Source organism: Pimephales promelas, chromosome 3 (genome assembly GCF_988280905.1).
Source record: "Pimephales promelas chromosome 3, fPimPro1.hap1.1, whole genome shotgun sequence".
Lineage (NCBI taxonomy): Eukaryota > Metazoa > Chordata > Actinopteri > Cypriniformes > Leuciscidae > Pimephales > Pimephales promelas.
Genome location: NC_142771.1, coordinates 4,160,506 through 4,176,890, shown reverse-complemented (window position 1 = coordinate 4,176,890; position 16,385 = coordinate 4,160,506). Strand labels below are relative to the sequence as shown.

The following is a 16,385-nucleotide window of genomic DNA, read 5'->3' as shown; positions in this document are numbered from 1 at the left end:
AATCCAGAGTTTTGAGAAGATTGGAGAAACTTGATTTTTCGCCCGAAAACGAAAAAAAACGTAAGGGGTAACACTGTGGGTTTTTTTTCGGGTCGAAATTTTGAGTTTCGATATCTCAGCTCTGGAAGGGTCTAGAGCCTCCATTTTTGCACTCAGGTCAAAGTCTCACAGCCCTCTATCATAATCCAGAGTTTTGAGAAGATTGGAGAAACTTGATTTTTCGCCCAAAAACGAAAAAAAACGTAAGGGGTAACACTGTCGTTTTTTTTTCGGGTCGAAATTTTGAGTTTCGATATCTCAGCTCTGGAAGGGTCTAGAGCCTCCATTTTTGCGCTCAGGTCAAAGTCTCGCGGCCCTCTATCATAATCCAGAGTTTTGAGAAGATTGGAGAAACTTGATTTTTCGCCCGAAAACGAAAAAAAAACGTAAGGGGTAACACTGTCGTTTTTTTTTCGGGTCGAAATTTTGAGTTTCGATATCTCAGCTCTGGAAGGGTCTAGAGCCTCCATTTTTGCGCTCAGGTCAAAGTCTCGCGGCCCTCTATCATAATCCAGAGTTTTGAGAAGATTGGAGAAACTTGATTTTTCGCCCGAAAATGAAAAAAAACGTAAGGGGTAACACTGTGTTTTTTTTTTCGGGTCGAAATTTTGAGTTTCGATATCTCAGCTCTGGAAGGGTCTAGAGCCTCCATTTTTGCGCTCAGGTCAAAGTCTCGCGGCCCTCTATCATAATCCAGAGTTTTGAGAAGATTGGAGAAACTTGATTTTTCGCCCGAAAATGAAAAAAAACGTAAGGGGTAACACTGTGTTTTTTTTTTCGGGTCGAAATTTTGAGTTTCGATATCTCAGCTCTGGAAGGGTCTAGAGCCTCCATTTTTGCGCTCAGGTCAAAGTCTCGCGGCCCTCTATCATAATCCAGAGTTTTGAGAAGATTGGAGAAACTTGATTTTTCGCCCGAAAACGAAAAAAAGCGTAAGGGGTACCACTGTCGTTTTTTTTTCGGGTCGAAATTTTGAGTTTCGATATCTCAGCTCTGGAAGGGTCTAGAGCCTCCATTTTTTCGCTGAGGTCAAAGTCTCGCGGCCCTCTATCATAATCCAGAGTTTTGAGAAGATTGGAGAAACTTGATTTTTCGCCCAAAAACGGAAAAAAACGTAAGGGGTAACACTGTCGTTTTTTTTTCGGGTCGAAATTTTGAGTTTCGATATCTCAGCTCTGGAAGGGTCTAGAGCCTCCATTTTTGCACTCAGGTCAAAGTCTCACAGCCCTCTATCATAATCCAGAGTTTTGAGAAGATTGGAGAAACTGGATTTTTCCCCCGAAAATGAAAAAAAACGTAAGGGGTAACACTGTGTTTTTTTTTTCGGGTCGAAATTTTGAGTTTCGATATCTCAGCTCTGGAAGGGTCTAGAGCCTCCATTTTTGCGCTCAGGTCAAAGTCTCGCGGCCCTCTATCATAATCCAGAGTTTTGAGAAGATTGGAGAAACTTGATTTTTCGCCCGAAAACGAAAAAAAACGTAAGGGGTAACACTGTCGTTTTTTTTTCGGGTCGAAATTTTGAGTTTCGATATCTCAGCTCTGGAAGGGTCTAGAGCCTCCATTTTTGCGCTGAGGTCAAAGTCTCGCGGCCCTCTATCATAATCCAGAGTTTTGAGAAGATTGGAGAAACTTGATTTTTGGCCCAAAACGAAAAAAAAACGTAAGGAGTAACACTGTCGTTTTTTTGGGTCTAGAGCCTCCATTTTTGCGCTGAGGTCAAAGTCTCGCGGCCCTCTATCATAATCCAGAGTTTTGAGAAGATTGGAGAAACTTGATTTTTCGCCCAAAAACGAAAAAAAACATAAGGGGTAACACTGTCGTTTTTTTTTTCGGGTCAAAATTTTGAGTTTCGATATCTCAGCTCTGGAAGGGTCTAGAGCCTCCATTTTTGCGCTCAGGTCAAAGTCTCGCGGCCCTCTATCAAAATCCAGAGTTTTGAGAAGATTGGAGAAACTTGATTTTTCGCCCGAAAATGAAAAAAAACGTAAGGGGTAACACTGTCGTTTTTTTTTCGGGTCGAAATTTTGAGTTTCGATATCTCAGCTCTGGAAGGGTCTAGAGCCTCCATTTTTGCGCTCAGGTCAAAGTCTCGCGGCCCTCTATCATAATCCAGAGTTTTGAGAAGATTGGAGAAACTTGATTTTTCGCCCAAAACTAAAAAAAACGTAAGGGGTAACACAGTGGTTTTTTTTTTTCGGGTCGAAATTTTGAGTTTCGATATCTCAGCTCTGGAAGGGTCTAGAGCCTCCATTTTTGCGCTCAGGTCAAAGTCTCGCGGCCCTCTATCATAATCCAGAGTTTTGAGAAGATTGGAGAAACTTGATTTTTCGCCCGAAAACGAAAAAAAACGTAAGGGGTAACACTGTGGTTTTTTTTTCGGGTCGAAATTTTGAGTTTCGATATCTCAGCTCTGGAAGGGTCTAGAGCCTCCATTTTTGCACTCAGGTCAAAGTCTCACAGCCCTCTATCATAATCCAGAGTTTTGAGAAGATTGGAGAAACTTGATTTTTCGCCCAAAAACGAAAAAAAACATAAGGGGTAACACTGTCGTTTTTTTTTCGGGTCGAAATTTTGAGTTTCGATATCTCAGCTCTGGAAGGGTCTAGAGCCTCCATTTTTGCGCTCAGGTCAAAGTCTCGCGGCCCTCTATCATAATCCAGAGTTTTGAGAAGATTGGAGAAACTTGATTTTTCGCCCGAAAACGAAAAAAAAACGTAAGGGGTAACACTGTCGTTTTTTTTTCGGGTCGAAATTTTGAGTTTCGATATCTCAGCTCTGGAAGGGTCTAGAGCCTCCATTTTTGCGCTCAGGTCAAAGTCTCGCGGCCCTCTATCATAATCCAGAGTTTTGAGAAGATTGGAGAAACTTGATTTTTCGCCCGAAAACGAAAAAAAAACGTAAGGGGTAACACTGTCGTTTTTTTTTCGGGTCGAAATTTTGAGTTTCGATATCTCAGCTCTGGAAGGGTCTAGAGCCTCCATTTTTGCACTCAGGTCAAAGTCTCACAGCCCTCTATCATAATCCAGAGTTTTGAGAAGATTGGAGAAACTTGATTTTTCGCCCGAAAATGAAAAAAAACGTAAGGGGTAACACTGTGTTTTTTTTTTCGGGTCGAAATTTTGAGTTTCGATATCTCAGCTCTGGAAGGGTCTAGAGCCTCCATTTTTGCGCTCAGGTCAAAGTCTCGCGGCCCTCTATCATAATCCAGAGTTTTGAGAAGATTGGAGAAACTTGATTTTTCGCCCGAAAATGAAAAAAAACGTAAGGGGTAACACTGTGTTTTTTTTTTCGGGTCGAAATTTTGAGTTTCGATATCTCAGCTCTGGAAGGGTCTAGAGCCTCCATTTTTGCGCTCAGGTCAAAGTCTCGCGGCCCTCTATCATAATCCAGAGTTTTGAGAAGATTGGAGAAACTTGATTTTTCGCCCAAAAACGGAAAAAAACGTAAGGGGTAACACTGTCGTTTTTTTTTCGGGTCGAAATTTTGAGTTTCGATATCTCAGCTCTGGAAGGGTCTAGAGCCTCCATTTTTTCGCTGAGGTCAAAGTCTCGCGGCCCTCTATCATAATCCAGAGTTTTGAGAAGATTGGAGAAACTTGATTTTTCGCCCAAAAACGGAAAAAAACGTAAGGGGTAACACTGTCGTTTTTTTTTCGGGTCGAAATTTTGAGTTTCGATATCTCAGCTCTGGAAGGGTCTAGACCCTCCATTTTTGCGCTCAGGTCAAAGTCTCGCGGCCCTCTATCATAATCCAGAGCTTTGAGAAGATTGGAGAAACTTGATTTTTCGCCCGAAAATGAAAAAAAACGTAAGGGGTAACACTGTGTTTTTTTTTTCGGGTCGAAATTTTGAGTTTCGATATCTCAGCTCTGGAAGGGTCTAGAGCCTCCATTTTTGCGCTCAGGTCAAAGTCTCGCGGCCCTCTATCATAATCCAGAGTTTTGAGAAGATTGGAGAAACTTGATTTTTCGCCCGAAAACGAAAAAAAACGTAAGGGGTAACACTGTCGTTTTTTTTTTCGGGTCGAAATTTTGAGTTTCGATATCTCAGCTCTGGAAGGGTCTAGAGCCTCCATTTTTGCGCTGAGGTCAAAGTCTCGCGGCCCTCTATCATAATCCAGAGTTTTGAGAAGATTGGAGAAACTTGATTTTTCGCCCAAAAACGAAAAAAAAAACGTAAGGGGTAACACTGTCGTTTTTTTTTCGGGTCGAAATTTTGAGTTTCGATATCTCAGCTCTGGAAGGGTCTAGAGCCTCCATTTTTGCACTCAGGTCAAAGTCTCACAGCCCTCTATCATAATCCAGAGTTTTGAGAAGATTTCAGAAACTTGATTTTTCGCCCGAAAACGAAAAAAAACGTAAGGGGTAACACTGTGTTTTTTTTTTCGGGTCGAAATTTTGAGTTTCGATATCTCAGCTCTGGAAGGGTCTAGAGCCTCCATTTTTGCGCTCAGGTCAAAGTCTCGCGGCCCTCTATCATAATCCAGAGTTTTGAGAAGATTGGAGAAACTTGATTTTTCGCCCGAAAACGAAAAAAAACGTAAGGGGTAACACTGTCGTTTTTTTTTTCGGGTCGAAATTTTGAGTTTCGATATCTCAGCTCTGGAAGGGTCTAGAGCCTCCATTTTTGCGCTGAGGTCAAAGTCTCGCGGCCCTCTATCATAATCCAGAGTTTTGAGAAGATTGGAGAAACTTGATTTTTCGCCCAAAAACGAAAAAAAAAACGTAAGGGGTAACACTGTCGTTTTTTTTTCGGGTCGAAATTTTGAGTTTCGATATCTCAGCTCTGGAAGGGTCTAGAGCCTCCATTTTTGCACTCAGGTCAAAGTCTCACAGCCCTCTATCATAATCCAGAGTTTTGAGAAGATTTCAGAAACTTGATTTTTCGCCCGAAAACGAAAAAAAACGTAAGGGGTAACACTGTCGTTTTTTTTTCGGGTCCAAATTTTGAGTTTCAATATCTCAGCTCTGGAAGGGTCTAGAGCCTCCATTTTTGCGCTGAGGTCAAAGTCTCGCGGCCCTCTATCATAATCCAGAGTTTTGAGAAGATTGGAGAAACTTGATTTTTGGCCCAAAACGAAAAAAAACGTAAGGGGTAACACTGTCGTTTTTTGGGTCTAGAGCCTCCATTTTTGCGCTGAGGTCAAAGTCTCGCGGCCCTCTATCATAATCCAGAGTTTTGAGAAGATTGGAGAAACTTGATTTTTCGCCCAAAAACGAAAAAAAACATAAGGGGTAAGTAACACTGTCGTTTTTTTTTTCGGGTCAAAATTTTGAGTTTCGATATCTCAGCTCTGGAAGGGTCTAGAGCCTCCATTTTTGCGCTCAGGTCAAAGTCTCGCGGCCCTCTATCAAAATCCAGAGTTTTGAGAAGATTGGAGAAACTTGATTTTTCGCCCGAAAATGAAAAAAAACGTAAGGGGTAACACTGTCGTTTTTTTTTCGGGTCGAAATTTTGAGTTTCGATATCTCAGCTCTGGAAGGGTCTAGAGCCTCCATTTTTGCGCTCAGGTCAAAGTCTCGCGGCCCTCTATCATAATCCAGAGTTTTGAGAAGATTGGAGAAACTTGATTTTTCGCCCAAAACTAAAAAAAACGTAAGGGGTAACACTGTGGGTTTTTTTTTCGGGTCGAAATTTTGAGTTTCGATATCTCAGCTCTGGAAGGGTCTAGAGCCTCCATTTTTGCGCTCAGGTCAAAGTCTCGCGGCCCTCTATCATAATCCAGAGTTTTGAGAAGATTGGAGAAACTTGATTTTTCGCCCAAAACTAAAAAAAACGTAAGGGGTAACACTGTGGTTTTTTTTTTTCGGGTCGAAATTTTGAGTTTCGATATCTCAGCTCTGGAAGGGTCTAGAGCCTCCATTTTTGCACTCAGGTCAAAGTCTCACAGCCCTCTATCATAATCCAGAGTTTTGAGAAGATTGGAGAAACTTGATTTTTCGCCCAAAAACGAAAAAAAACGTAAGGGGTAACACTGTCGTTTTTTTTTCGGGTCGAAATTTTGAGTTTCGATATCTCAGCTCTGGAAGGGTCTAGAGCCTCCATTTTTGCGCTCAGGTCAAAGTCTCGCGGCCCTCTATCATAATCCAGAGTTTTGAGAAGATTGGAGAAACTTGATTTTTCGCCCGAAAACGAAAAAAAAACGTAAGGGGTAACACTGTCGTTTTTTTTTCGGGTCGAAATTTTGAGTTTCGATATCTCAGCTCTGGAAGGGTCTAGAGCCTCCATTTTTGCGCTCAGGTCAAAGTCTCGCGGCCCTCTATCATAATCCAGAGTTTTGAGAAGATTGGAGAAACTTGATTTTTCGCCCGAAAATGAAAAAAAACGTAAGGGGTAACACTGTGTTTTTTTTTTCGGGTCGAAATTTTGAGTTTCGATATCTCAGCTCTGGAAGGGTCTAGAGCCTCCATTTTTGCGCTCAGGTCAAAGTCTCGCGGCCCTCTATCATAATCCAGAGTTTTGAGAAGATTGGAGAAACTTGATTTTTCGCCCGAAAATGAAAAAAAACGTAAGGGGTAACACTGTGTTTTTTTTTTCGGGTCGAAATTTTGAGTTTCGATATCTCAGCTCTGGAAGGGTCTAGAGCCTCCATTTTTGCGCTCAGGTCAAAGTCTCGCGGCCCTCTATCATAATCCAGAGTTTTGAGAAGATTGGAGAAACTTGATTTTTCGCCCGAAAACGAAAAAAAGCGTAAGGGGTAACACTGTCGTTTTTTTTTCGGGTCGAAATTTTGAGTTTCGATATCTCAGCTCTGGAAGGGTCTAGAGCCTCCATTTTTTCGCTGAGGTCAAAGTCTCGCGGCCCTCTATCATAATCCAGAGTTTTGAGAAGATTGGAGAAACTTGATTTTTCGCCCAAAAACGGAAAAAAACGTAAGGGGTAACACTGTCGTTTTTTTTTCGGGTCGAAATTTTGAGTTTCGATATCTCAGCTCTGGAAGGGTCTAGACCCTCCATTTTTGCGCTCAGGTCAAAGTCTCGCGGCCCTCTATCATAATCCAGAGTTTTGAGAAGATTGGAGAAACTTGATTTTTCCCCCGAAAATGAAAAAAAACGTAAGGGGTAACACTGTGTTTTTTTTTTCGGGTCGAAATTTTGAGTTTCGATATCTCAGCTCTGGAAGGGTCTAGAGCCTCCATTTTTGCACTCAGGTCAAAGTCTCACAGCCCTCTATCATAATCCAGAGTTTTGAGAAGATTGGAGAAACTTAATTTTTTGCCCGAAAATGAAAAAAAACGAAAGGGTTAACACTGTCGTTTTTTTTTCGGGTCGAAATTTTGAATTTCGATATCTCAGCTCTGGAAGGGTCTAGAGCATCCATTTTTGCACTCAGGTCAAAGTCTCACAGCCCTCTATCATAATCCAGAGTTTTGAGAAGATTGGAGAAACTTGATTTTTCGCCCAAAAACGGAAAAAAAACGTAAGGGGTAACACTGTCATTTTTTTTTTCGGGTCGAAATTTTGAGTTTCGATATCTCAGCTCTGGAAGGGTCTAGAGCCTCCATTTTTGCGCTGAGGTCAAAGTCTCGCGGCCCTCTATCATAATCCAGAGTTTTGAGAAGATTGGAGAAACTTGATTTTTCGCCCAAAAACGAAAAAAAACATAAGGGGTAACACTGTCGTTTTTTTTTTCGGGTCAAGATTTTGAGTTTCGATATCTCAGCTCTGGAAGGGTCTAGAGCCTCCATTTTTGCGCTCAGGTCAAAGTCTCGCGGCCCTCTATCAAAATCCAGAGTTTTGAGAAGATTGGAGAAACTTGATTTTTCGCCCGAAAATGAAAAAAAACGTAAGGGGTAACACTGTCGTTTTTTTTTCGGGTCGAAATTTTGAGTTTCGATATCTCAGCTCTGGAAGGGTCTAGAGCCTCCATTTTTGCGCTCAGGTCAAAGTCTCGCGGCCCTCTATCATAATCCAGAGTTTTGAGAAGATTGGAGAAACTTGATTTTTCGCCCGAAAATGAAAAAAAACGTAAGGGGTAACACTGTGTTTTTTTTTTCGGGTCGAAATTTTGAGTTTCGATATCTCAGCTCTGGAAGGGTCTAGAGCCTCCATTTTTGCGCTCAGGTCAAAGTCTCGCGGCCCTCTATCATAATCCAGAGTTTTGAGAAGATTGGAGAAACTTGATTTTTCGCCCGAAAATGAAAAAAAACGTAAGGGGTAACACTGTGTTTTTTTTTTCGGGTCGAAATTTTGAGTTTCGATATCTCAGCTCTGGAAGGGTCTAGAGCCTCCATTTTTGCGCTCAGGTCAAAGTCTCGCGGCCCTCTATCATAATCCAGAGTTTTGAGAAGATTGGAGAAACTTGATTTTTCGCCCAAAAACGGAAAAAAACGTAAGGGGTAACACTGTCGTTTTTTTTTCGGGTCGAAATTTTGAGTTTCGATATCTCAGCTCTGGAAGGGTCTAGACCCTCCATTTTTGCGCTCAGGTCAAAGTCTCGCGGCCCTCTATCATAATCCAGAGTTTTGAGAAGATTGGAGAAACTTGATTTTTCCCCCGAAAATGAAAAAAAACGTAAGGGGTAACACTGTGTTTTTTTTTTCGGGTCGAAATTTTGAGTTTCGATATCTCAGCTCTGGAAGGGTCTAGAGCCTCCATTTTTGCACTCAGGTCAAAGTCTCACAGCCCTCTATCATAATCCAGAGTTTTGAGAAGATTGGAGAAACTTAATTTTTTGCCCGAAAATGAAAAAAAACGAAAGGGTTAACACTGTCGTTTTTTTTTCGGGTCGAAATTTTGAGTTTCGATATCTCAGCTCTGGAAGGGTCTAGAGCCTCCATTTTTGCGCTCAGGTCAAAGTCTCGCGGCCCTCTATCATAATCCAGAGTTTTGAGAAGATTGGAGAAACTTGATTTTTCGCCCAAAACTAAAAAAAACGTAAGGGGTAACACTGTGGGTTTTTTTTTTCGGGTCGAAATTTTGAGTTTCGATATCTCAGCTCTGGAAGGGTCTAGAGCCTCCATTTTTGCGCTCAGGTCAAAGTCTCGCGGCCCTCTATCATAATCCAGAGTTTTGAGAAGATTGGAGAAACTTGATTTTTCGCCCGAAAACGAAAAAAAACGTAAGGGGTAACACTGTGGTTTTTTTTTCGGGTCGAAATTTTGAGTTTCGATATCTCAGCTCTGGAAGGGTCTAGAGCCTCCATTTTTGCACTCAGGTCAAAGTCTCACAGCCCTCTATCATAATCCAGAGTTTTGAGAAGATTGGAGAAACTTGATTTTTCGCCCGAAAATGAAAAAAAACGTAAGGGGTAACACTGTGTTTTTTTTTTCGGGTCGAAATTTTGAGTTTCGATATCTCAGCTCTGGAAGGGTCTAGAGCCTCTATTTTTGCGCTCAGGTCAAAGTCTCGCGGCCCTCTATCATAATCCAGAGTTTTGAGAAGATTGGAGAAACTTGATTTTTCCCCCGAAAATGAAAAAAAACGTAAGGGGTAACACTGTCGTTTTTTTTTCGGGTCGAAATTTTGAGTTTCGATATCTCAGCTCTGGAAGGGTCTAGAGCCTCCATTTTTGCGCTCAGGTCAAAGTCTCGCGGCCCTCTATCATAATCCAGAGTTTTGAGAAGATTGGAGAAACTTGATTTTTCGCCCGAAAACGAAAAAAAAACGTAAGGGGTAACACTGTCGTTTTTTTTTCGGGTCGAAATTTTGAGTTTCGATATCTCAGCTCTGGAAGGGTCTAGAGCCTCCATTTTTGCGCTCAGGTCAAAGTCTCGCGGCCCTCTATCATAATCCAGAGTTTTGAGAAGATTGGAGAAACTTGATTTTTCGCCCGAAAATGAAAAAAAACGTAAGGGGTAACACTGTGTTTTTTTTTTCGGGTCGAAATTTTGAGTTTCGATATCTCAGCTCTGGAAGGGTCTAGAGCCTCCATTTTTGCGCTCAGGTCAAAGTCTCGCGGCCCTCTATCATAATCCAGAGTTTTGAGAAGATTGGAGAAACTTGATTTTTCGCCCGAAAATGAAAAAAAACGTAAGGGGTAACACTGTGTTTTTTTTTTCGGGTCGAAATTTTGAGTTTCGATATCTCAGCTCTGGAAGGGTCTAGAGCCTCCATTTTTGCGCTCAGGTCAAAGTCTCGCGGCCCTCTATCATAATCCAGAGTTTTGAGAAGATTGGAGAAACTTGATTTTTCGCCCGAAAACGAAAAAAAGCGTAAGGGGTAACACTGTCGTTTTTTTTTCGGGTCGAAATTTTGAGTTTCGATATCTCAGCTCTGGAAGGGTCTAGAGCCTCCATTTTTTCGCTGAGGTCAAAGTCTCGCGGCCCTCTATCATAATCCAGAGTTTTGAGAAGATTGGAGAAACTTGATTTTTCGCCCAAAAACGGAAAAAACGTAAGGGGTAACACTGTCGTTTTTTTTTCGGGTCGAAATTTTGAGTTTCGATATCTCAGCTCTGGAAGGGTCTAGACCCTCCATTTTTGCGCTCAGGTCAAAGTCTCGCGGCCCTCTATCATAATCCAGAGCTTTGAGAAGATTGGAGAAACTTGATTTTTCGCCCGAAAATGAAAAAAAACGTAAGGGGTAACACTGTGTTTTTTTTTTCGGGTCGAAATTTTGAGTTTCGATATCTCAGCTCTGGAAGGGTCTAGAGCCTCCATTTTTGCGCTCAGGTCAAAGTCTCGCGGCCCTCTATCATAATCCAGAGTTTTGAGAAGATTGGAGAAACTTGATTTTTCGCCCGAAAACGAAAAAAAACGTAAGGGGTAACACTGTCGTTTTTTTTTTCGGGTCGAAATTTTGAGTTTCGATATCTCAGCTCTGGAAGGGTCTAGAGCCTCCATTTTTGCGCTGAGGTCAAAGTCTCGCGGCCCTCTATCATAATCCAGAGTTTTGAGAAGATTGGAGAAACTTGATTTTTCGCCCAAAAACGAAAAAAAAAACGTAAGGGGTAACACTGTCGTTTTTTTTTCGGGTCGAAATTTTGAGTTTCGATATCTCAGCTCTGGAAGGGTCTAGAGCCTCCATTTTTGCACTCAGGTCAAAGTCTCACAGCCCTCTATCATAATCCAGAGTTTTGAGAAGATTTCAGAAACTTGATTTTTCGCCCGAAAACGAAAAAAAACGTAAGGGGTAACACTGTCGTTTTTTTTTCGGGTCCAAATTTTGAGTTTCAATATCTCAGCTCTGGAAGGGTCTAGAGCCTCCATTTTTGCGCTGAGGTCAAAGTCTCGCGGCCCTCTATCATAATCCAGAGTTTTGAGAAGATTGGAGAAACTTGATTTTTGGCCCAAAACGAAAAAAAACGTAAGGGGTAACACTGTCGTTTTTTGGGTCTAGAGCCTCCATTTTTGCGCTGAGGTCAAAGTCTCGCGGCCCTCTATCATAATCCAGAGTTTCGAGAAGATTGGAGAAACTTGATTTTTCGCCCAAAAACGAAAAAAAACATAAGGGGTAACACTGTCGTTTTTTTTTTCGGGTCAAAATTTTGAGTTTCGATATCTCAGCTCTGGAAGGGTCTAGAGCCTCCATTTTTGCGCTCAGGTCAAAGTCTCGCGGCCCTCTATCAAAATCCAGAGTTTTGAGAAGATTGGAGAAACTTGATTTTTCGCCCGAAAATGAAAAAAAACGTAAGGGGTAACACTGTCGTTTTTTTTTCGGGTCGAAATTTTGAGTTTCGATATCTCAGCTCTGGAAGGGTCTAGAGCCTCCATTTTTGCGCTCAGGTCAAAGTCTCGTGGCCCTCTATCATAATCCAGAGTTTTGAGAAGATTGGAGAAACTTGATTTTTCGCCCAAAACTAAAAAAAACGTAAGGGGTAACACTGTGGGGTTTTTTTTCGGGTCGAAATTTTGAGTTTCGATATCTCAGCTCTGGAAGGGTCTAGAGCCTCCATTTTTGCGCTCAGGTCAAAGTCTCGCGGCCCTCTATCATAATCCAGAGTTTTGAGAAGATTGGAGAAACTTGATTTTTCGCCCAAAACTAAAAAAAACGTAAGGGGTAACACTGTGGTTTTTTTTTTTCGGGTCGAAATTTTGAGTTTCGATATCTCAGCTCTGGAAGGGTCTAGAGCCTCCATTTTTGCGCTCAGGTCAAAGTCTCGCGGCCCTCTATCATAATCCAGAGTTTTGAGAAGATTGGAGAAACTTGATTTTTCGCCCGAAAACGAAAAAAAACGTAAGGGGTAACACTGTGGGTTTTTTTCGGGTCGAAATTTTGAGTTTCGATATCTCAGCTCTGGAAGGGTCTAGAGCCTCCATTTTTGCACTCAGGTCAAAGTCTCACAGCCCTCTATCATAATCCAGAGTTTTGAGAAGATTGGAGAAACTTGATTTTTCGCCCAAAAACGAAAAAAAACGTAAGGGGTAACACTGTCGTTTTTTTTTCGGGTCGAAATTCTGAGTTTCGATATCTCAGCTCTGGAAGGGTCTAGAGCCTCCATTTTTGCGCTCAGGTCAAAGTCTCGCGGCCCTCTATCATAATCCAGAGTTTTGAGAAGATTGGAGAAACTTGATTTTTCGCCCGAAAACGAAAAAAAAACGTAAGGGGTAACACTGTCGTTTTTTTTTCGGGTCGAAATTTTGAGTTTCGATATCTCAGCTCTGGAAGGGTCTAGAGCCTCCATTTTTGCGCTCAGGTCAAAGTCTCGCGGCCCTCTATCATAATCCAGAGTTTTGAGAAGATTGGAGAAACTTGATTTTTCGCCCGAAAATGAAAAAAAACGTAAGGGGTAACACTGTGTTTTTTTTTTCGGGTCGAAATTTTGAGTTTCGATATCTCAGCTCTGGAAGGGTCTAGAGCCTCCATTTTTGCGCTCAGGTCAAAGTCTCGCGGCCCTCTATCATAATCCAGAGTTTTGAGAAGATTGGAGAAACTTGATTTTTCGCCCGAAAATGAAAAAAAACGTAAGGGGTAACACTGTGTTTTTTTTTTCGGGTCGAAATTTTGAGTTTCGATATCTCAGCTCTGGAAGGGTCTAGAGCCTCCATTTTTGCGCTCAGGTCAAAGTCTCGCGGCCCTCTATCATAATCCAGAGTTTTGAGAAGATTGGAGAAACTTGATTTTTCGCCCGAAAACGAAAAAAAGCGTAAGGGGTAACACTGTCGTTTTTTTTTCGGGTCGAAATTTTGAGTTTCGATATCTCAGCTCTGGAAGGGTCTAGAGCCTCCATTTTTTCGCTGAGGTCAAAGTCTCGCGGCCCTCTATCATAATCCAGAGTTTTGAGAAGATTGGAGAAACTTGATTTTTCCCCCGAAAATGAAAAAAAACGTAAGGGGTAACACTGTGTTTTTTTTTTCGGGTCGAAATTTTGAGTTTCGATATCTCAGCTCTGGAAGGGTCTAGAGCCTCCATTTTTGCGCTCAGGTCAAAGTCTCGCGGCCCTCTATCATAATCCAGAGTTTTGAGAAGATTGGAGAAACTTGATTTTTCTCCCGAAAACGGAAAAAAACGTAAGGGGTAACACTGTCGGTTTTTTTTCGGGTCGAAATTTTGAGTTTCGATATCTCAGCTCTGGAAGGGTCTAGAGCCTCCATTTTTGCGCTCAGGTCAAAGTCTCGCGACCCTCTATCATAATCCAGAGTTTTGAGAAGATTGGAGAAACTTGATTTTTCGCCCGAAAATGAAAAAAAACGTAAGGGGTAACACTGTCGTTTTTTTTCGGGTCGAAATTTGGAGTTTCGATATCTCAGCTCTGGAAGGGTCTAGAGCCTCCATTTTTGCGCTCAGGTCAAAGTCTCGCGGCCCTCTATCATAATCCAGAGTTTTGAGAAGATTGGAGAAACTTAATTTTTTGCCCGAAAATGAAAAAAAACGAAAGGGGTAACACTGTCGTTTTTTTTTCGGGTCGAAATTTTGAATTTCGATATCTCAGCTCTGGAAGGGTCTAGAGCATCCATTTTTGCACTCAGGTCAAAGTCTCACAGCCCTCTATCATAATCCAGAGTTTTGAGAAGATTGGAGAAACTTAATTTTTTGCCCGAAAATGAAAAAAAACGAAAGGGGTAACACTGTCGTTTTTTTTTCGGGTCGAAATTTTGAATTTCGATATCTCAGCTCTGGAAGGGTCTAGAGCCTCCATTTTTGCACTCAGGTCAAAGTCTCACAGCCCTCTATCATAATCCAGAGTTTTGAGAAGATTGGAGAAACTTGATTTTTCGCCCAAAAACGAAAAAAAAAACGTAAGGGGTAACACTGTCGGTTTTTTTTTCGGGTCGAAATTTTGAGTTTTGATATCTCAGCTCTGGAAGGGTCTAGAGCCTCCATTTTTGCACTCAGGTCAAAGTCTCACGGCCCTCTATCATAATCCAGAGTTTTGAGAAGATTGGATAAACTTAAATTTTCGCCCGAAAATGAAAAAAAACGAAAGGGGTAACACTGTCGTTTTTTTTTCGGGTCGAAATTTTGAATTTTGATATCTCAGCTCTGGAAGGGTCTAGAGCCTCAATTTTTGCGCTGAGGTCAAAGTCTCACAGCCCTCTATCATAATCCAGAGTTTTGAGAAGATTGGAGAAACTTAATTTTTCGCCCGTAAATGAAAAAAAACGAAAGGGGTAGCACTGTCGTTTTTTTTTTTCGGGTCGAAATTTTGAGTTTCGATATCTCAGCTCTGGAAGGGTCTAGAGCCTCCATTGTTGCGCTCAGGTCAACGTCTCACGGCCCTCTATCATAATCCAGAGTTTTGAGAAGATTGGATAAACTTAATTTTTCGCCCAAAAATGAAAAAAATGAAAGGGGTAACACTGTCGTTTTTTTTCGGGTCGAAATTTTGAATTTTGATATCTCAGCTCTGGAAGGGTCTAGAGCCTCAATTTTTGCACTCAGGTCAAAGTCTCACAGCCCTCTATCATAATCCAGAGTTTTGAGAAGATTGGAGAAACTTAATTTTTCGCCCGAAAATGAAAAAAAACGAAAGGGGTAACACTGTCGGTTTTTTTTTTCGGGTCGAAATTTTGAGTTTCGATATCTCAGCTCTGGAAGGGTCTAGAGCCTCAATTTTTGCGCTCAGGTCTAAGTCTCACAGCCCTCTATCATAATCCAGAGTTTTGAGAAGATTGGAGAAACTTATTTTTTCGCCCGAAAAAAAAAAAAAACCACAGGGGTAACACTGTCGGGGTTTTTTTTTTTTTTGGGGGGGGGGGGGGGGGGTCGAAATTTTGAGTTTCTCTGATCTTCTTGAAACTCTGGATTACTCTGGAGAAACTCGGAATACTTATATATATCCAGCTTTTGTATAGAGCTGTGAGATACTTATATATGTTCAACTTTATATAAAAAGCTTTGCGATACTTATATGTCCAACTTTTGTATAGAGTTGAGCGATACTTATTGAACTCCATATATAGAGCTGTGAGATACTTATATATGTCCAACTTTATATAAAGAGCTTTGTGATACTTATATGTCCAACTTTTGTATATGAGCTGAGCAATACTTATTTAACTTTTTATATAGAGCTTTGAGATATATGCCCAACTTTTGTATAGAGAGCTGAGCGATACTTATATATGTCCAACTTTTATATATGGAGCTGAGAGATACTTATGTCCAACTTTATACAATACCTATTACATAATATAGTTACATTTTGCAATATTAACAGTCAAGCAGTTGAGATTTACTGCTATAGTGTAACGTTAATGCTTTATGTGAGTAATGTAGCCTATGCGAAAAAAGTTGGATATATTTATATTGTATAATTAATTATTAGTCATTACGTAATTAGTTTAGTGTCACCAGTTATTTATGTGGTGGAATAGGCTACCTTTAGTGTTGTCAAACACGTGGAAGCCGCCCGCACACTCGCACACAAACTCCCATAATTCCGTGCTCTCCTTCAGGAAGTCCTCGGGTGGTTTCGACCCAAGTGCGTCGCCCCAGGTGATCAGAACCACGGTGAACCGGAGCGCCTGCGGCCCGAACGCGGCTCGGATCCAGTCGAGTGCGGCGCGGCACTCGCGCGTCACCGGCCCGGTGCGCAGCAACAGCAGGAACACGTGCGGTCCGGGCGTCGACAGATCCACACACCGGCTCAGCTCCACACGGACCTCATCTGGGCTCAAGCAGGTGTGGAAGAACCCCGGGGTGTCAATAACCCGCAGACTCCGCCCATCAGACACGCCCCCCGCGCGCTGGCAGCGGCTTGTCACGGACACGGGCGAGGCGTCAGTCCAGAACGCGGATCGGCCCAGGATGGTGTTTCCAGCCGAACTCTTGCCGGAACCCGTCCGACCCAACAGAACCATCCGCAGCTCAGAACCGGCTGAGGTCAACAGGCAAAATATGATATAAGCAAGGTATTTAAAAATAAAAAGAAGAAGAAGAAGAAGACGAAAAGAAAAAAAAAATGGAGAAAAAACGAGTAAAAACTGTCAAATAAAATAAAATAAAATAATTAAAATAAAATAAA

General features: G+C 41.8%; 1 protein-coding gene across 1 annotated transcript in view; it reads right to left on the bottom strand.

Annotated features, from left to right (window-relative positions):
* Positions 1–16,385, bottom strand: part of LOC120475474 (GTPase IMAP family member 7) — a 67,940-nt gene that overhangs the window by 50,597 nt on the left and 958 nt on the right. Inside the window, exon 2 of the mRNA XM_089129214.1 lies at positions 15,741–16,238. Within this exon, the coding sequence (XP_088985340.1) occupies positions 15,741–16,238 (498 nt within the window). The remainder of the gene's footprint in view (positions 1–15,740; positions 16,239–16,385) is intronic.